This window comes from Amaranthus tricolor, chromosome 16 (genome assembly GCF_026212465.1).
Source record: "Amaranthus tricolor cultivar Red isolate AtriRed21 chromosome 16, ASM2621246v1, whole genome shotgun sequence".
Lineage (NCBI taxonomy): Eukaryota > Viridiplantae > Streptophyta > Magnoliopsida > Caryophyllales > Amaranthaceae > Amaranthus > Amaranthus tricolor.
In genome coordinates, this window is record NC_080062.1 from 4,969,865 (window position 1) to 4,992,172 (window position 22,308).

The window sequence follows — 22,308 nt, forward strand, 5'->3', positions numbered from 1 at the left end:
CGCGTAAGATGTAGATGACGCCAAAATAGAAACCCCACTATTTGTAGATAAGATGACTTCTTATCTTGTCCCTCAGTCCAAAATGTGAAGCCATTGACATCGTAACCCTCATATTTGTTGAAATCATCACGAGGACCAAAAGCTAACCACTTAACAATTTCTGATACACCCCTTGAGTTCTTCTCTTATTACTCGATTATGAAACCAATCAATAAACGTCTTGTTATGCAACTGCATCAATCCCCTATCCCCTTTACAAGGATATTTTGCGCGCAATATATCTAAATGCTCACTCAAAAAAGGATGGACTTCAGGAATATGATGCAACACATACAAGTGTGCTTGTAGAAGACTGTCTCGAGGAGGAGTGATCGATTTGGAGCCAATTGTTTCTTTTCCCTCAAGCCTTCCTTCATGTCGAGAGGTGGGAAGTCCAATAGGCTTTGCCATGGCTAAATACTCGGCTATAAAGTTACTAATCTCATCGCTCACAGTGCCTTGAATCATACTCCCCTCGGGTTGTGCTGGATTCCTTACCTTGTTTTGTAAAACACCCATGTGTCTTTCAAAAGGATAACACCACCTTAAAAAAACTGGACCCAAAAGCTTGATCTCACGAACGAGATGGACAATAAGATGAACCATTATGTCAAAGAAAGAAGGTGGAAAATACATCTCAAACTTGCATAAAGTTACAATCACGTCAACTTGAAGAGCATCAAGTTTAAAGGGATCAAGAACTTTACTACAAATTGTGTTGAAGAACGAACATAGCTTGGTAATAGCATATCTCACATGTTTTGTCAGTATTCCTCGGATTGCAATTGGTAAGGACACTTGCATCATTACATGGCAATCGTGAGATTTCATGCTTCCCAACTTCAGCTCACCATTTAGGCTCACAAATCTCTTCATGTTGGATGAGTACCCAGACGAAACCTTAATGCCATACAAAGACTCACAAAATGTCCGTTTCTCTGCTTTGGACAATGTGTAGCAAGCTAGAGGCAAATAAACTTTGTCATTACTCATCTTCTTCTTACCGCCCTTTTCCTTGTTACTGCCACCAACTTCATCAGCTCTATTTCTTTTTTACTCACCTTAACATGTGCCCACAACTCCGGACGAAGACCCTTACATTTAAAACAATCTCGCACGGCCGTAATATCCTTTGTCTTACCCGGAATGTTCATGGGAGTCCCGAGTATGACATCGCATACATTTTTCTCTATATGCATAACGTCAAGACAATGCCTAACCTGTAGATCTCTCCAATATGAAAGCTTCCAAAAGATTGATTCTTTTTTCCATAATCGGTCTTCACCCCCTTGCACTTATCCTGTTTTACCAAATACAGTCTCAACTCCCTTAACCTGTTCATAAACCTCATAACCGGTCAACGGTCGACGAGCTACATGGTCCTCAACCTCCCCGTTGAACATCTTCTTCTTCTTATGATATTGGTGATCTCGTCGGAGGAACTTTCGATGGTGTATGAGTACGTGTTTGCACTTAGGAATCCACGTGGATTCCATGTCATCGATACATATAGGGCATGCTTTCTTCCCTTTGTTCTTATACCCCGATAAGTTGCCATATGCCGGGAAATCATTAATGGTGCATAAAAGTATTGCACGCAAGGTGAACTCCTTATTAGCATATGCATCAAACACGGAAGTGCCTTCATCCCACATCTTTCTCAAATCCTCAACGAGAGGTGCAAGATATACATCTATGTCATTGCCAGGTTGTTTAGGACCCGAGATAAGAAGCGAAAGCATCATGTACTTACGCTTCATACACAACCAAGGTGGCAAATTATAGATCATTAACAGTACCGGCCAAGTACTATGTTGAGAGCTAAGATTGCCGAATGAGTTCATTCCATCCGTACACAGTCCGAGCCTTAAATTACGAACCTCATCCCCAAAAGTCTTATGCAACCTATCAATACTCTTCCACTCCGAAGAATCTGATGGATGTGTGAGCAAGTGACCTTTCTTCACCCTATCTGCATGCCACCTTAAATTTAATGCATCTTTCTTTATAAAAAACAAGCGCTTGAATCTAGGTATTATTGGAAGATACAACAATACCTTAGCCGGGGGCCCTTTAGTATCCCGAGCCCTTTTACGCTTGTAGCGCGATAACCCACACCTAGGACACTCTTCTAAGTTCTCGTTTTCATTCCGATACAACACACAATCATTCGGACACGCATGAATCTTCTGGTACTCTAAGCCGAAAGGACACATGAGCTTTTTGGCATAATATGTCGACTTTGGAAGTTCATTTCCCTCAGGAAGTATGTTATGTGAGCACAATTAAACAAGGAAGGAGCAAATTTCAGCCTGGAGCAGATGCTTGCATATTTTTAGGATATCCTTATGGCTACAAGGTCTATAATATGAGGACTACGGAGATTCTCATATCTAGGGATGTGATTTTCCATGAGAGGCACTTTCCCTATCATCACAAGCAACAAAAGGATTCCCCTTATGCAACTTTTTATCTCCCAGTATCTACTCTGCCCTACACACCGGATTATAACCACTAGATTTTACACCCACTTCCCCAGATAATAATTCTCCTTCACAGCATAGCTCCTATAACTATTTTGAACCTGCACACTTAAAACAACTTAATATTAATGAGATTGTACCTATTGAAGTGGAAAATACAGTAGACACCCTAAGGAGATCTAGTAGGACTCATAAAGCTCCTACATATCTTTTTGATTATGTTTGTAACAGCATTTAATGGTGTAATCTTGTTTCTTTTAATAATCTGCTTAACTCCTCTTAAGTGTTTTTGACTTGTCAATCACAATGGCATGAACCAACCACTTATAAAGAAGTTGTTAAAGACATCAAGTGGCAGGATGCTATGCAAAAAGAACTTGCTGCTTTGGCTCATAACAACACTTGGGATTTAATGGAACTACCTCATGGGAAGAAAACTATTGGATCAAAGTGGGTGTATATGGTCAAGCTCAGATCTGATGGCTCACTTGAATGTTATAAAGCAAGACTTGTGGCCAAGGGCTACAACTAGCAATATGGAATAGATTACCAAGAGACATTCTCTCCAATTATAAGGATGACTACTGTCAGATGCCTAATTGCTCTTGCTGCTAGCAGAAATTGGTCTTTGTTCCAGTTGGATGTGAACAACGCCTTCTTGCATGGAGATCTTTAAGAGGAAGTATACATGAGAGTCTCAGAAGGCCTCACAGCTCCTCCCAACACTGGTTGTAAAGCTTAAAAAATACCTCTATGGCCTCAAGCAAGCCTCCAAGCAATGGTTTTCCAAACTCACCATGGAGCTCTTCAACCAAGGGTTTGAACAGTCTAAAAACGACTACTCCTTGTTTATTAATAAAACTCCTACTTCCATCACCATTGCAGCTGTATATGTGGATGATATACTCTTAACTGGCAACAACCACTCCATTATTCAATCCCTTAAAGCACACCTTCATCACATCTTCAGCATAAAGGATCTAGGAAGACTCAATTACTTCTTGGGTTTTGAGGTTACATATCTAAATGATGGAATCGTCCTAAGCCAACAAAATTTTACTACTAACCTTAAACTTCCTCTCAATCTTAAGCCTATAGCCACACCACTTCCTCTCAATCTTAAACTTCAAACCAATAATTCTCCCCTTTTTCATGACCCCACTCACTATGGGAGTTTAGTTGGAAAGCTAAATTTCCTCACCCATACCAGACCAGATTTTTCTTATACTATCCAAGCCCTTAGTCAGTTAATGCAAAACCCTATTGAGTTACACTTTCAAGCTCTCACTCACACCTTAAACTATGTTGCATCCACACTAGGGCAAGGGATTCTCTTACAATCTGTTGATAACCTTAAACTTCATGCATATTCAGATAGTGATTGGGGAGCTTGCTTGGACACAAGGAGGTCTATAACTGGGTATGTTATACTCTTTGGGAACTCTCTAGTAAGCTAAAAATCAAAGAAACAACACACGGTCTCTAAATCATCTTCAGAGGCAGAATATAGGGCCATGGCTTCTGTGGCTTCAGAAATTGTATGGATCGTCCGTTTAATTGAAGAACTTAGCGTTGAAAATCTTAGACCTGTCTCCCTTAAATGTGATAACATCTCTACACTCCACACTGCACAAAATCCTGTGCTTCGTTAACGAACAAAGCATATAGAGATAGACTGCCACTTTACTCGAGAGAAAGTGATGGAAGGACTTATTACTCTCCAATACAGACGTTCTCACCAAAATCATTCCCGCTATACATCTAAGACCTCTTCTAGACAAGCTTGGCATGTGTTACCCTACCCAAAGCTTTTGGGGGGGGGGGGGGGGGGGGGGGGGAGGGGGTGGGCGGAGTGATGACAATATTAGTTTTAATAGTCCTACTTAAGTCTTTATATTTCTTGCTTTGTTAGTTTGCCACGTTATTAGTTAGTTATAACTAATCTTGACAGCTACCTATATATGTGTGTGTGTAGGCTCTCTCTTCATATTGTACATACTAATCTTTTGTCTAAACAATCAATAACATTACGTTCTTTAGCCTTTGTATACCATATTTTTTCATCTTACATTTGATCTTTTAAGTTTTAAATTTGACATAAAAGTATTAAAACAAATCACACAATAAAATTGGGTCATAGACTATTTGACCTCTTTATGAGTGATAGCACCCATACAACCGTTGCATACAAGATTTTGCGTTATATTTATATCTCAATATCACACCAAATACATTCCACAATTATTCCACACATATTATAAAAACACAAATTTATTACTATACTCTACTACGACCAGAAATAGTTCATCGAATATACAAAGTGGCTGAACGCATAAAATCCTTAAATCAAAGGCCTTAAATTATAATTTACATTACTTTCTTTTGTTCCGAATTTTCCAATCCAAAAATCATACACTTAGTCACCACACCCACCACCACATCCCCCACCATCGCCACCTCCATCTCCACCATCATCGCCACCTCCATCTCCACCATCATCGCCACCACAATCAGCGGTGCTTTCGTAATCGACACTCGATGAGACAGCAGTAGAAGCTACAACTCCACCAGCTACACCAACAGCCATAAATATCATATCACCATCTCTTACATTACCTTTTCTTCCTATACTTGATTTTCCAATTTCAATATCAGAGTATCTTTGCCTGTACTCATTCCCAATTGGTCTTTGCAAAGTACTAGTATTATTCCTTTGTCGTTGTTGCTGTTTTCCACATCCATTTAACAAGAATTGAAGCAAAAGTGCACCACCAATAACTCCAATAACTATGATTACTATTACAAATATCTTCATTTTGTCTAAATTAATTCTTTTATCATCATACTTAGTCTATTTCACTCATACAAATTATAATTGGAATTTAGAAAAGGTGAAAAATAACAATTTATACTCATAAAAAAGGATGCGGCCAAAGATTTCTTCGACTATGATCAGGGTCTAGAAATGGATGAAAGTCGACAATAATCCATACTCATAAAAGAGGATGCAGTCAAAGATTCCTTCGACTATGAGCAGGGTCTAGAAAGGGATGAAAGATGACAATATATACCCAAAACAAAGAGGATTTGGCCAAAGATTCCCTTGATCTGAGAAAGACCTACAAAGGCAAACAAAGGCGATTAAGGAGAATAGTTCAGAAGTGTAGGTTAGGGGAGTAAAAAATGAAATAATGTAAACCTTAGAAAAGACGATTGAAGATTAGTCCCCAATAAAAATTTGTACACTAAATCTATATTAAACTTATTAAGCCGATAATAAATTAATTTTATATATGTTTATGACAAGAGAATAAGAATAGTAAACAAAGAAAGGTTCTAAATTAGTTATCTATGTATGATGCATCATTATATGTAGTAGATATATATAAGAAGAAATTAAAAGGATATATATCAACTGATTCTGATGCAAAGCAATATCGTGTTGACAATTTCTTTCTTTAATCATTTAACTTTAATATACCATAGGAGTAGAATAATATCATCACGTAATATTTTGTTGTAAGTAGTTCTCTGTTAATTGAATTATTGTTGTGAGAGACTGCTTTTTAATGAGATGACCTTAAATAAAAAACTTATATTCTCATAATATTTATTAAATGAGGTTTTTAACTATGTATAAAGTGTATTTTTCAGTAAAATTCTCTCGTATAATAATTTGTACAATAAATTTCCTTACAACACGCTATTGTTGATAGCAAATTTATATAGACAAAAGGAATATACATATCCAAATAATAACATATACATTTGTGTGTAAAAAAAGTAAATAAGAAGTTATAATATTTCAATTTTCTATTAGAATGTAGTGACATTTTTAAACCAGTGGTATTTTTTTATACTATTAAATTTAATATCGCGAAAAGTTAAATTTATTATAATAGTTACAGCTACCGTTTTACCTAAACTAATTTACAACCCTAATAACACAATTCCCTAAACTTAGATAATATGCAATTGCTCAATATTCAATCAAAATATATATTGGGCTATTAGAATAATTAGTTGGTCAACAACTTGAGATGTCATAGTCGGTTTCGTTTTTACTTTGAATGTTGATTTTGATAATGTCCATTTGGACTAAAAAATAAAATATTTATACTCATATATAAAGTATTTATTTTTTGATTTCAAGGTGAGACAAAATTAATTTCTTAGAAATAAAAAGGAATACGGTTAATCTTAACTGTAAATAATGAAAATTGAATTTATATCACAAAAAAATCTTCTCTTATTTAACCATTTTATGATTCTAACCATTAAATTATGCTCTTGAATACGTATTTTAGCCTTTTCGACAATATAATTAGATATATCGACTAGTCGAAATTAATTAAAAACATAAACATAACTTGACTTTCCAATCCCTTCACCTAAAAGTCTAGCTTTGCTACAAGAAACAACATTGGAATATAAATTGATCAAGTTTTATGTCTTCTATTTAGTCAATATTTTTAGATGACAAAAGATTAATTATTGAATCAATATTTGGATGGCATTAGCAATGATTTTTTTTAATAAAGAAGAATATTTTTAGGAAATACATTTTTTTGCCCAAATGGGACTTGGTTATGCTGAATAAATAAAGTCAATGTCAACTATAACATGTAAAACTATTGATATTATAAACACTTTACTTATTTTAAATGAAAATTATCATATCATATCATACTCATACAATACTATAAAAATGTTGAAAAATTTCGAGTGTCATATTTATAGGAAACAATTATTTTATTGCATAATAGTTGATTACATTACAATATTTAACTAATTTAGAATTTGACTATTTTTTAAATTAGAGTTAAATTAGGTATAGCATGGAGTATAATTTATTATAGCAATTCTATATAACTTACCTAAATTTTTATTATATTTAATTAAATGAAAAAGTGATGTATTTAATAAATAATTTTAAACAAATTAGTATTTAATTTTTATTTTAAAAAGTCATGTATTCGATAAATTTAATCATGATAATATATACTTGCATTATTTTTTAAAGTTATATTTTTATATATTTCATACTCATAAATTTTTGCATTGCACGTGTTTCTATATTAGTATTTTTGTATATTTTATTGATTAATTTACAATGTCAACACTTCTTACTAGAACCACTTACACCGAGTAAGAATAATTGACATTATATTGTAAGTATTTTATTAGTGGATCAGAACTAAAATTCTCTAATAAAATAGAGTCACTGACAATATTTCTCTAAAAGATGAAAAATAAGTTTTTTTAGTTAATGGCTAATAAATCTGAGCCTGCGTGTATTGTTTTGTGGAGATAGATTTAGTGAACCTAGAGAATTTGGTTTATTTGAACATTATCGTGAGTAAAAGTTTTTAATTATTCTAGCCTTAATTAATATAAATTTTTGTTAATTTTTCTATAATAATATCAATTTTTGATTAATTATGAATTTTACCAATTTAAGAAGTGATTTTTTAGTATAATACAAATTTTTATTTAATCATTAATTTACCTTTGTTTTTTATCAAATAAATAATCTACTATAAACAAATATTATTTATAAGTTAGTATTATTCATAGGTAATAATTAATAAGCGTTGGAAAATAAGTAAAAATTTGTATTATTACTCCCTCTCTTCTCATAATCAAAGAGAAAGGGATTTATTTTTTTAAGAAAAAGGTGGATAATGGTAATAAATAAAATTGAAAGAATTGTGTGGATGAAATTAAAAACAACAAGTCTTGTATGAAACCTTCGCACCGTGATTAGGGATGGGCATGGTCGGATCTGGGTTGGCTCCAGCAAGAACCAGATCCAAACCCTAATTTTTTTATTGGACCCGGACCCGTAGGGTTTGAAAATTTTTTATCCGGACCCAAACCCTTAGGATATGGTGGGTCTAGGGTCTAGATCTGGGTCCTAAACAATTTTTTTTTCTTCAAATTTTTTTAAAAATATGTTATGAAGTACAATTTTCAACCATTTGCATAAAATTATTAAACATTTTCGACTAACGAGGATTGAGCGAAATATATAAAGTTCAACATTCAAATTCTTATAAGTTATAACGAAAAATTTATCAAGTCTTTAATTTTTAAAGTACAGATATAACGTCTACATTTTATATTACATGAACCGAAAAAGTTCAAAACCACGTAATTTTCATAAATATAACAAAAGTTCAAATCAAACAATTAAATACAAGTGGAATAGAATTCGATAGCTAATATATAATTTTTGTAAAAAAATATGTAAATGGGTCCATGGGTCGGATCTGGATCTCAAACGAGTAGACCTGGACTCTAAGGTCATGGACCCAAATTTGACACAGATCCATAAGGTCCAAATATAGGTGGACCCAGATCATTAAAATTAGGGTTGGATTGGATCTAGATCCTTAGGGTCCAAGACCCATGTCCATCCCTAGCCGTGAGACAAATCTATATAAGTAGGCTATTAGTAAAAAAATAAAAAAAACCAATAAAATCTGAATTCACATTTGCAAAAAGCATTTTTTTTGAGTTTGGGCTGACCCAATTGAACCCGTCTCACGATAAAACGACTTTAATAAAAGAACTAGAAATGATGCAAATTAGATTGCGCAATATCGAAAATAAAAAATGCTACAAATTCAATGGAATGCTAGAATTATTTATTACACAAATTCTTGTGAGAGACGGTGTCTTTAAGAGACCATCTTTAATTGACCCGACCCATAATATATTTTTTAAAATTGTAAATAGACATTAAAAATGATGTAAGTAGATATTTAAGATATCAAAATTAGGCATTAAAAATACTGTAAATAGACATTAAAAATAATATAAGTAGGATTAAGAATACAATAAAACTTGAGAATACGTCTCTGAAAGTCTCTCAAGATAATTTCCCAACAAAAGTAATATAAAGCGGGTAATTATGATGTGGAGGAATTATTTTCGCGGGTTTTTTTTATGAAATTCTGTGTCTTCCACGATACGATTCCAGACAAAACAATAATATGGGGATTTTTGGGTGTAAGTGAGAGAACTAGGGTTTTTCTCAATCTTCTTTAATTAGTTTTAGCATATGATTTTCAATCTTTTTCCATAAACAGTCCTCACGTTTCCCCTAATTTCATCCCCAAATTGCAATTTGGTTTCGCTTCAGTGGATACATTCTATGGCCATTGCAGAGGAGAGAAGTCCGGTGACTCAAGGTTCATCAAGTGAGCCTAAAGACGATTCTTCTATGGCACCGAAAATTCCCGCGTCTCCAATTGAAGCCATTAAGGCTGTCGCTGGGAAATTTGCTGCTCAGCCTCTTCCTAGCTCTGATCCCGATGTTTGGGGTGTTCTTACTGCTATTTCTAATAATGCCCGTAAGCGAAAGCAGGTAATTAATTTTTTATGCGAATGTTATTTTTGTGAGTTTTTTAATTTAGGGTTTAGGGTTTTCTTAATCTTGTGGGTTTTGTAATTTTAGGGTTTAGTGTTTGTTGATTCTGTGGGTTTTGTGATTTTAGGACATAGTGTTACTTTGTTATTCTTGTAAATGCATCTATTAGGGCTTTTCTTGTTCTACTTATGGAATTTGGAGATAATGGTGATGAGTTTTTAGTGTGATTTGATATTTAAATGCCTTTTTATGTAATTAGTTATAAGTTGCTGGTTACTGATTTGTGAAGGTTTTTTTGTTTTGGTTTTATGTTGTTGATTTTGTGATTGTTTGCATAAATGGAGCTCATTGATGAAATTTGTTCTAAACATAGATTTGAAGATGTCTGTGTTAGTTTTGCCTTAAAAAATGTCTGTTATAATGCCTTTTCACTTGCAAATTAAATTAGTAGATGTAAAAAATGTGCTTGATTTAAAGCAACTTTTATCACTCAAGATACCTATGCAGATGTTTTGTGGAAACTATATGGAAAGTTCGTTACTTTAGCATCTCATACGGGTTTTAAAAGTAAAGCCCTGGTTTTGAGATGTGTAAAATGATGCTGACTAATGTTTTTGAAGAGAGTTCTGTTTGGAGAACACCGGTGGCTTTAATATAAAGAATCTGAGTGTTCGCAATGTTTGTAGAGGAAAGAAGAATTAGTTCGGCTTTTGAATTATGAAGGATATGAGAATTGATTTCGAAAATAATTTATTTTGAAATATGTATAATTTGTGAAAAGGATTTTGGGATGTTATTCTTTTCATTTATGGATGTGTAATGTAGGAAAAGATCTTGTTGAGTAATTAAGGTTTTCTTGGGTTTCTATTTGTTGATGTTGGAGTCTAAGATGAAATGTTTATTAAATGTAAAATTTCGAGATGATAGAGGTGCCTAGTTTGGATAAAATTGAATCTATGATGGAGGGGGATCTTCATGTATGCCCAATACTTAAAGCCTTTTATGTACCCCCACCCCAACCCCTTAGCCATTAGGCCTATCTATTAGATGCCCTCTATGATTTTAGGTTATAAGCATCCTACCTAATTACCTAAACCAAACAAGTGAGTGTTCTCGTTTGTGCAAACTTGGAGTGGAAGAGAAAGAAAACGAATCCCAAAGTTAGGTAATTGCTTTTGACTATAAGGATGTTGTTGTTTGATCTAGATAGAAATGCTTGCTATACATGCATGACACACTTGTCCTTCAATGGAAAAAAGGGACACCACACACATAGTAGTAACTATTGATAATAAATTTCCTTGCATTCCATGGAAATTGAGTTGTAAATTTCACTCAGAGTACATCTCGTTCAGAATTATAGTTTACATCAACTATTTTTAGATGTTAATGATCTAAAAGTCATTTCTTGCTTGTGTTTGTTGATAAAATGCATTGTTGTAAGTTAAGTGTTTGTTTGATGAATTTGAGTGTTCATTAAGCAGGGAATCAATATTCTATTAACTTCTGATAGCCATTGCATTGGGCGAATAGTAGACGATGTGCGATTTCAGATAGACTCAGCTGCAGTGAGTCAACGCCATTGTGAAGTTTCAAGGAAAAGCATTTCTAAGGAAGATGTTGAGAGTCCGTCCGGTTTCTGTAAATGTACCTTCCTAAAAGATACAAGGTTTTTCTTAGAATCTTCTTGCTTATACAAAATAAATAGCTAGGGAACTGTGATAAACATTTGCTTCTTTATTGTTCAACATGATCACCTCCAAAATGATTATGATATTTGAGGGTTTGACATCTCTTGACTTGTAATTCTGAATTTTATCAGCACAAATGGAACTTATCTGAACTGGAAATTATTGAAGCGTGGCAGCTCTAAGTTTGAGGCGAAGCTTTGTCATGGTGATATTATATCACTAGCAGCAACCCCTCAGCATGGTAATGCAATATGCTAATTTTAGACTACAAGCTTTCTGTTTAAATTTTGGTCAATAATGCTTCACGTTCATGCTAATTTTGGTAATAACGCTTCCGGATCGGTCTAAGAAGAAATTTTGTTTGGACTTTGGAAATGCCAATAATTTTTGATATAAGTTAGACTTGGGTTTGAACTTTGATTGTATATTGTGCATGATTGATCAGTCTACTATGAAGTGAAATGTATTTTTAAGAATGATCTCCCTTCGTCAAACTTCAATCCATCTATAGTTCTATACTGGTTAATCCATAGAAAAAAAAATTCAGGTTTATTGATCTCCTACAAACACTTTCTGCTACTAGTTTAAAACTTGCAATTATTTGTAGTTGCTTTCACACATACACCGGCATGTTTCATTCAAAAGAAGATTCATAATGATAAATCCTTTCTCAAGTTAAAAAATTAAACTCTAAATTAAGTAGCCATAGCTTTTCATGAAGAACTGCTATATGATGTGTTTACTTGTTCTAATATGCAACCTTTGGATCCCTTTTGTCCTATAGCACTGAAGGAATCAGATATTGTGTTGAAGTTCGTACATTAAATGCCATGGTGCATGAGTTTTGTTTAAAATGTTTTTTTGATTTACGGTTTTGACTGTAGAACAAGCATTTGCATTTGTCTATCGAGAAGTGCAATCATCCCTTCCATCTGAAGGTGCAGCATTAAAGAGAAAAGCAGGTATTATTTACCTTGATTAATTGCTCCCTTGCTAGTGTCTTAGTGATTGTTCACCTAATTTCCAAATTCTAGATCTTATTCTTTCAGGATGTTATTTTTATTATCTCAAAAATTTTGAAGATGGTAAACTTTTTGAATTTGGAGCATGATAAATCGTTGTCAATGTTCTATATTCAGAGGAGCTCGTTACTGATAACAAAAGACTGAAGGGCATTGGTATTGGTGCACCTGAAGGGCCTATTTCTCTTGATGACTTCCGAAGTCTTCAGCGCTCAAATACGGTATTTTAGACAGAGTTTCCCTTCCTTAACTGATATAAATGCACATTCTTTCTGCTGTGAAGATTTGTTGAGAGCATACTTTCACACTATCTGTACCATTGCATATTACTCATAACCTCTTTTTCCTTTGCCCGAAATACTTTCATTTATGTTTGTGGCTTTGCCCTTGCAGGAATTGAGGAAGCAATTGGAAAGTCAAGTACTTAAAATTGAAGCATTGCAAAATGAAAAGCGTGAAGCTCTTGAGTGTCATCAAAACGTATTCTTCTTTATTATGTTATTACATCTCTCTCTAATACCGAAACTTGTGGTTTTGGAGTTGCATTTATCATAAATCAGGTTAAATATCCTTTGTCTCCAATTAAATGGCAAGTAGGGTGTGTACAAGAAAATGGAAAAGTTTAGGCACAAGGGGTGGCTATATGCTTATTAATGCCTTTGAAAACATCTGTTTCTTCTGAACATAAATTTGTTCCTTTTGAGAGTAGTTGGGGACTTGAAGTTTCTGAAGTTACATTCTCTTCTACTTGTCCTTAGAGATGGTTTTCTGCATGCTTCATAAGTTTGGTTCCTGCTAAACTTCTCCATTTCTGAATGAATTTAACTATAAAATGTTAGAAAATAATCTGAATGAATACATATGTATTTTTTTTTGGTATTCACGCTGCTCAATCTGAATGTTGTTTGATTATGTGTGTCTCATCATTCATGCTTATCCCAACGTAATTTTATTGTTTAATTTGTCCTTTGATGACAAATTTTGTTAAGGTTTCTCAAAGCATTATTGTTGTTTGTTCCTGTAGGAGATGAAAGAACTGAGAGAGTCAGTCTCAAAGTCTTATAACGACCAATTGGATGTGTTGAATGATTCGCTGGAATCAACAAAGAAGGATTTGTCTGAGGCCAATAAAAGTTCATCTGAACAGAAGCATACTATTGAAGATCTAAATGAAAGACTTTCTTCAGCTTTACAGTCATGTACTGAAGCAAATGAATTAGTAAAAAGGTATAGTTCTGATGATGGGGTTTAGGTTTGGAATATCTGACCAAATTTTATTTTGTGCTATTTCCACCAAGCTGCTGTTAGTTGCCAAAACTCATTTATTCTGCAGTTACTTATTCAATAATACCGTATCTTTCAAGTAGATTCATTTGGTTCTAAAGATTTTACAGTTTTTTGAACTGTAGTTGCCATTGCCCAAGCACTGGATGATTTCCGGAATTTTCTATCCTATGCCACAAGGCATAGGATAAGAAGGATAAGGCTAACCGAGTTAAGATGCCACTAGAAAATTGTAATAGACTGGATTAGGGCTTTCAAAGAAAGAGAGAGCTTAGAAGAAAAAGCAATGAAAGAAAACATAGTTCCCAAAGAAATTTATCGAGAACTATTGTATGAATGAAAGCAGGGTTAGAGGAAGATGATAGGCCCGGCTAAGGCAGTTTTAGAATCTTTTAAAATAATACTCTCTCAGTTCCATGATTATACAAGAAGACATGAGATTAAGATGGTTCAGAAATGTTATAAATGGGCATCATATTCACTTGTAAAGAGATGCAAGGACCACACTCAAAATTAAATGTCGTGCTTTCAAAAGGTGGAAACACTACATTAATCGGTTGCAATCTTCTTTTCTTAGATGGTGGTAAAGATCTTCAGTACCTTAGCGGAATGAAAATTCTTTTGGGATTGCTTCATGTTTTAGCTTCTATGATAATATCCCTAGAAGTTATAATATTGCAACTCACACACTGCTTGTTTCAAAGGGAATTCTTAGTGGACCTTGCTTGGTTTACAGTTGGTGTGTTGTAACATGTATCTGAATTTTGAAGCTATTGTAGACCGTCAAACAGATTAGGTCAGGTTAGGTTCGGATTCACGCCATATTTAAACATGTCAAAAAGCCCTTGACTCAAACTTAACTCATTTAGTTAAACCGGTCAAAAATCACAACATATCAAGTCAACCTAATTTTGACCCACTTAACCCATTTAACGTTTTCTGTTTTCATTTTGTGATTTTTAACATTGACTACATCTTTTTTATAAGCCTCAATTTTAAACTTTTAGCTTATGAGTTGTTTATTTGGTATTTACTCAGAAAAAAGAAAACAATCAAATTAAATAAGTTCAAGTTACACTAATTGATTTGACTCAAAATTAACTAGTGTAATTAAATGGATTATACATATTTGTTTCAAGTTTAAAATTTTGACCTTAACCTAAACCGTTTAATAAACATATCAAGTCGGGTCAACCCATTTAATTATTGGGTCAAAAGTGTTAACCCAAATCCACTTGTTTTGGGTTAGGTTTGAGTCGGGTCAGCATTTTGAGTTAAATTTCGAGTGGCCTAAGCTATTGCAATAATTGTAAAGTTTGTATCTTATAAATTTAACAGTAAGGAATATTTTGTAGCTTAAAAGAGGCTTAGCAACGTCCTAGTTGCCCACAAAACTAAGAGTAACCCTTTTTTGATTTGTTTCTTGCAGCCAAACATCCTCTATATCTGAATTGAAATCACAGTTAGATGAAGAGCGTGATCAGAGAAGAAAAGAACGAGAAAAAGCTTCAGCAGATTTGAAAACTTCAATACAACGAATTCAATCTGAGGCTGAAGAAGAATTGAAACGGGTATCAGATGCTGCTTTGAAGCGAGAAAAAGAGCAGCAAGAAGTTATTAGTAAACTTCAGGTTGTCAAGAATTACTGTATCATAGACTCTCCTCTCTATTTCATTTGTATTTTTGAATAGTAAGTAGCAAGTGATGACCTTGTGATTTTTTTTATCAGGAATCAGAAAGGGAGAATCTATCAATAGTGGAGAGTCTGAGATCCAAATTGGTATGTGTGTTTCTTTGAAGTCTTTGAGGAGAAACAAGCCATAAAGTCTTTTATTTACTTTGCTGTCGTGGTGGGGAAGAGGTTTGGGGAATAGCGGATTTAATCATCAGTTACATAACTTACATCTTACGTCACTTGCAACTTGGCATGTGACAGGAAGAAACTAGACAGAAATTGGTCTCTTCGGACAATAGAATTCGCCAGCTTGAGGCTCAACTATCACATGAGGAGCAGGCCTCTACTTTAAAACAAAGAGTATGTATTTATTTAATATTCTTTTGTTTTTGTAATTAAATAAATTGTATTGAGGATGATGGCCATAAGCTGATTTGTCATTCTTCTGCTCTTTTTCTCCAGAAAGTGGAAGATCTTGAGATCAAAATTACAAACATGTGGAGAGAGCTTGACAAAGAAAAGGTACAAGGGAGCTACACTATCTGTTTGCCTTTTTCTTTTTCCTTGATAAATTGTGGAAGAAAAGTGGGTGTGGTTGGATGATGCTAACTGTGTCACTACAATTTTGGTCTAAAGCTTAGCCATTGTGATTGTTTTTTTCTCAGGTTATAGTAATTCTTTCATCATGTGTTGTGATTGCTCTTGTATTCTCATGTGAAAATTTGGCGTAACTGTAGTAGAGCTTAATTTGCCGTGCTAATAGATTCGTTACTATTAGGCTATGTTATCTATACACGTCCGTGTCATGAGAACTTGGACACAAAATCTGGATGCGATTATGGAATGTGTTCTTCTATCGATACATATACAAGAAACTTGGATATGATTCGAGATTGAGCTCTTAGACACGACATATATGGTTGAAGTACTAATATGCTGTGAGACAATTTTTGTTTTGTTGTTGGGTACTTTTTGGACACCATTAGAGATGAATTAGTGAATAAGGGAATGGAGGGAAACAAGATTGGAGGAAAGAGAGAGAACATTGACTAGAGAGTGGAAAATTAGAAAAGTTGAGAGCATAGTCCGAAAACAAGGCCGTATCGTACTGTTTCGGCTATATTGTAACGGTTTTCCAATACCAAACTTGTATTGCTCGCATTGTAATTGTGTGGAAAAACTACATTTTAGGCTGTTTCAAGTAATATTTCATAGTTTAGGCCGATATTTGGTGTACGACAACCATGTCATTTCCTTTTTCACATCGCCATGCTTGTTACAACAATCGTGACTAACCACATTTTTGCACTATGGTCAAGAGAAATATTATTTTATTTTTCTTTCTTTTTCTCTCATATCCGTTCCTGATGCAATTGGACCATTTTTGTGTTTCTTATTTACCTTTTTACCAATAATTTCTCACGTGGCTTTGTTTTGGTTCATATCGTGGCCAAGATTTCTGTTGAGATTAAGGCTATAATAGACTTTGACAAAGACCCTATGTATTAAGATTAAGGCTTTGACATTTTTGTTGTTTATATTCACTTATTTTGTTTACTATACCATATCGTGGCCAAGATTTTATAATAGACTGACTTTCAACGTATAATAGCTATGTGTGTGCCTAACACTTTTCAATTAAATGAACTTAGATCTAAATAACACTAAATATTTATCTTTATCAAACACTATTAGTTGAAAATATTAATATGTATTCTTTCATTGCCATGTTTGTATCCCAAACTCGGAGAATTTGGGTATCTTTGTCTCTAATAATTTTAAGCATTGTTAATTCGAGCACTTGGACACATGTCATACACCAACACTAGGATTGTAACAATGCTATTGGAAAAGCTCTCATCGTGTTGGAAGTTCCAAAACTAGTGTCACATAATTCGCTAATCCCCTCGCGAATTGCGAATCAAAATAAGCGAATTACGATCGGCTTTGGGCTATTCTTGGGAAAATTTGAACGAATCGCAAATTCAAAAACCGAATTCACTAGCGAATCATGTTACACTGTCCAAAACGCGTGTCGCTCGAGCTTAGGCTCGGCTGAAAACGCCTCGGTAAGGTGAGATGAAGTCCACTACAAGAGGCGTGTGCCTTGTGCGCCTCATGATTGGATTGGGTAATTAACTTAAAAGCTTGTATTTTTGAAAAATAAATAAAACTTGAAACTCGAATTCACTTGAATTTGAAGTTTGACAAACTATTGCTTAAAAAAACTAAGAGAAGCAAGTCGATAAGAAGAAAGATTTGAGGCCAATGCTAAAGAGTTGTCCCACATTAGATATGGGAAGCTGATGAGTGATTCATAGATTAAACGGTTTGTCTCACCCATGGTGCAAGAATATCGAGTTAACTCGCAACGCTGTTTTTGAACGGTTCTTTGAGTAAGCAAACTGTTTTTGCTGCTTTGTAACGTTTTATTTTGTTAGAACGTATCTTTGGACGATTTGGCCGGTTGAGTGTATCAAACCCACTTGAGCAAGAATACTTGGAGACTGAAGATGACAAAAGTAGATAATCTATTTTGGTTGATGAATACCATTGATAATTTTGTTTAATTTCCGGAACAATGAAGCTGGAAAAGACGTGAAGACGAAGAAGAAAGATTTTAAAGGTCGCTTAATTAAAACCCACGTGACATCTTTTTATTTCCCAATCTTTTGACCCTTTATCCCTTTGAAAATTACCCATTTGAATTTTGATAACCATTTATTTTTTTCTCCTTAAATATCTTTAGTTTATGTAAAGCTTTTAAATGAATTAAGCAGTTGGGCTTTTGAACTTTTTTCTTTTAATTGTTTTTTTTTTTTCAATTTTCTCTTATTTTCTCAACTTATTCTGGACACTTTATTTCTTGTCCTTTATTAAAATTCTAAATAAAACTATCATAAAATAAACTCAAATTAAAACTTGTTGTGACATCCGTGACCTGGTCTGTGACAACCGCATCTGTACCGTTCCCGTGACACCGCGACCGTCACCAAATCTACCACTGAAACCTTATTTTTGCACCATGCTCTCACTTATGTTGAGTTGCATTGTTTTTATCTGGAAAGTCAAAACTCCCTTTATACTAATTTCAATTGTAAAGGGACTTTCACTATGTTCCCTTGATGCTACTTTGGGATGTTTTCCTTCTGAATTTATATGTATTCTACTACGAGGCATGAGTATTAACTTTGTAATGTGTTCTTATGAGAGCAATTAAATGATAATGAAATCATTTATCTTGTATTGCTTTAATTATAAGGTGTTGATTTGATGGTGGTAGCAGGCTGCTCGGGAAGAAGCATGGGCCAAGGTCTCAACACTTGAGCTAGAAATAAGTTCTGTTATGCGAGAACTTGAATTTGAGAAACGAAGGTTAAGAGGTGCTAGAGAGAGAATCATGTTGAGGTAATATCTTGGATCTTAAGCTGTGTTTCATAAAATGAACCAACTTCTCTGTGCGAGAAATAATTCCATGGTAGCTGATGAGCCTGACATCAACTTGGTTGTGATTGTATGAATAGTTTATCTTGGTTCTTTTGGTTGCTCGCGGTGACTTTTGTAAAGGTTGGATACTTGTGTGTTTTAACTTATACCACATTAATGAAGTGCTCCTCTGACCTCCTTGATTTTGTTTTATTTATTTTTAGTTGTATTATAAGACAAAAAACAAGTACATGATAACTATGTAGGTGGGATAAAGAGAGAAAAAGAATCTGTAGATGTGAGTGAGACCACTGCTAAAAACAAAAATGAAACAAATTAAAGGGACAACCTAAAATAGAAAGTGTAGCAATATTAACAACACGAAGAATGAGGACTCAATGACTGGAATGTATGTTTGTGATTCGGTGTCGAAAGAATTTGGTGACAATTTACCCCTTAAGAGTTTAGAATTCAAGTTTTTTATTGGCCGTCTAGTGTCACTGTTATGGTCTGAAAAATACGTGTCTATTTAATCTACCATCACATGTTTAATAGATTTTTGAAAAATATTATCGTGTGTTATTACTATAAAATGTTGATGTTTGACTATGGACAGTGAAAAGTATATTAGAAAGATCAAGTATGTCTCAGTGTATGTTTCACTGTCCATAGACCATAGTTGATCCATTGTATACAAGAAAGATCAAGTAAACTATGCTGCATGCCTGACAGTGCTAGAGTCATTCAGTAGAGAGCACCTCTTTTCATTTAATTTCAACGAGGCTTTTATAGCTTTTGTCTATGCAGCAGCTAGCAATTTGGAAATTCGGGTTTAACCATCTGATTCGATATGTTCTTGTGTTTCCTTGCTATGTTTGCTTTGTTTTAGATTTAATTCTTGTAAAATATGTGTATCATCGTACTTCTTATATCCCATATATGTCTCCATGCAGGGAAACTCAGTTGCGTGCTTTTTACTCCACAACGGAAGAGATCAAATTGTTGTTTACAAAACAGCAGGAGCAATTAAAGTCAATGCAGAGGGCTTTAGAAGACGAGGAGAATTATGATGATGCCTCTCTTGATGATTACATCAATAGAACAGGTGAAAATGTTGGCGGAATTGCAGCTTCAGGGATGGAAGCTACAGCTAATACTGCTGCTAAGGCTGGTCCGAGTACTTCAGCAAAGAAATTCGAGCGGAGGGGAGGGATTGAGACTTCCAGTGAAGAAGACTGCAACACAGAGAAGCATGACTGTGGTATTAGAAGCCAAGATGATGAGAACACCCAAGAAGCGGAATTCCCGAATGATGAAGTTATGGTAAAAGGTGGATTTGGTTCTGACATTGACGGTATTGGAACTTGTCCTGTTATGGAAGTAGATGCTGATGGAACAGAACAAGTTCTTGAAACTGAAAGCCCCGGCGTTGATACCGAAAGAAAAACACCTTTGAACAACACCGATAGTTTAGCTGGGGACACAATGCAGCTTGAGGATGATACAGCTGTGCAAGAAACCGAGCCACAAGTCCCTTTTAAGTGTGAAGGTAGTCTTCATCACGTAGAGTCAAATCATAAAGAAGAAGCTGCAAAAGTTACAGATGCTCGTGTATTAATCACAACCGAAGATCTTATGGCGTCAGAAATTGCTGGAAGCTGGGCTTGTAGCACAGCACCTTCTGTTTATGGAGATAACGAATCTCCCCACAACGACATTAGAGAGAATCATGTTGGTATAAATGACTCCAATAATCTAGTGGGTGAATCTCAAAGCACCTTGTCTGCTGCTTTGGCCACTAAATTGCATCCCGACCATGAAATTCGAGCTCTAAGCAATATGATCGGAATCATGGCACCTGATGTAAAAGAGCAGTTTCAGAATTTTGCTAGTAATAACAATTCACCGGAGAAAAAAGCCAATGTATTGGACTCTGACTCCGAAACCGATGAAGAGTGCGTGGAAGCTAGTAAAGATGTAGATGCTGGCTCAGAATCGGATGATGATACACAGGCCGATATGAATGAAGATGACGAGGACGACATGAATGTAGCCGGTGATTCTACCGCAGAAGACTCTGTCGGATAGCTTAACGGGTGCATTTTTCTTCCTATTCTTGGTTTAGTGCGTTGGAAAGGCTTTGGCATTGTTGTCGCTAATTAGCCGTTATACGGAAACAGTTCATACTAGTTTAATACTCCTAGCCCCTAGGGTATAAAATGTAAATGATTTAGGGGAAATAATGCCTCTAGTTGTTCCCTCCATCATATTTAGGAGCTTGTTAACTTGATTTAGGAAGATTTTTTAGTTCATTGGCTATTGCTTTGTGTATTATTGATCTTGTTTAATGAGGAAAAGGGTGTAAATTAATTGGTTGAGCAGTTGGTTATGTATTCGGCTTTCGACTGGTTTGGTAGTTTTTTTCCAAACTTTTGTCAAAACCATGCGTACATGAATATCATTTGTTATTTGATTATAGGGAAAGTGGAAAGGTTATGTGAGAAAAATCCCGATATTCAAAACTCATTGGATTTTTCAAATATCATTAGTTGTTTTCAAACTTGCGGTTCAATGAAAATTTTAACATATTAGTAAATACTCAGTTCAATAAAATAATAATTAAGTTTTATGAAATTAATCTCACTAAGAAAACACATTGTTGTATGGGATGGTCTCAGCTTGAAGTGTCCTACATACATAAGTTGATTGGCTCATTTAATATAAATTGAGAAAATAGACTTCTTGTTTAAGATAATATTATACTTTCTCCGATTCACTATACTTGCTACATTTGATTTTTTACGCAATCTAATGCGTTATTTTAATAATTTATATATTGAATTATACGTCTAAAAATATAAAAAGTTAATATTATGAAAATATGCAATTAGACAATTCAAACAAGATCCCACTTAACTATATTTTTTCTTGCACGTTAGCCGCAATATATAAAATAAGCTAGAACGATGAATAGTGTCAATAATACAAATATAGCGAGTATTTCAGAACAAGAAGTATAATTAAGTATTTCTTCATTGTAAAAGCCTTTTTTTAGCATAAATTAACTTTATTATCTCAAAAAAATATTAAATTTAGCTTGTAAAAAAGTTTTAAGAAAAGTATAGATTAATATAGTGGTTAAAAATTTTCACTCTTATTATTTAAAAAGCATCCAAAATTTCAATGTAAAAATAAGGAAAATTTTATAAGGTAGCATTCAGTTTTCATGAAACGCCAGTGGTAGCACTTTTATAAGATTTTTCCACATGGTAGCATTTAGTTTATGCACTATCTAACTGCCGTAACATTTTCC

The 22,308-nt window shown here is 34.3% G+C and overlaps 2 protein-coding genes across 3 annotated transcripts; both read left to right on the forward strand.

Annotated features, from left to right (window-relative positions):
* Positions 1-3,319: 3,319 nt before the first annotated feature.
* On the forward strand, positions 3,320-3,979 carry LOC130802453 (uncharacterized mitochondrial protein AtMg00810-like). Its single transcript, XM_057666470.1, has one exon. It carries the CDS (start codon positions 3,320-3,322, stop codon positions 3,977-3,979), a length of 660 nt encoding a protein of 219 aa, XP_057522453.1.
* Positions 3,980-9,408: 5,429 nt separating this feature from the next.
* On the forward strand, positions 9,409-21,471 carry LOC130803080 (uncharacterized). Of its 2 annotated transcripts, none has more exons than XM_057667244.1 (13): positions 9,409-9,894; positions 11,382-11,566; positions 11,720-11,829; positions 12,473-12,550; positions 12,728-12,831; positions 13,004-13,090; positions 13,635-13,837; positions 15,324-15,525; positions 15,624-15,674; positions 15,831-15,929; positions 16,032-16,091; positions 18,853-18,977; positions 19,949-21,471. In XM_057667244.1, the coding sequence occupies exons 1-13, from the start codon at positions 9,682-9,684 to the stop codon at positions 21,081-21,083; spliced, it is 2,652 nt and encodes an 883-aa protein (XP_057523227.1). In that variant the 5' UTR covers positions 9,409-9,681; the 3' UTR covers positions 21,084-21,471. The 2 variants fall into 2 exon arrangements, with proteins under 2 accessions (XP_057523227.1, XP_057523228.1); XM_057667245.1 differs by having other exon boundaries at positions 18,856-18,977.
* Positions 21,472-22,308: the final 837 nt, after the last annotated feature.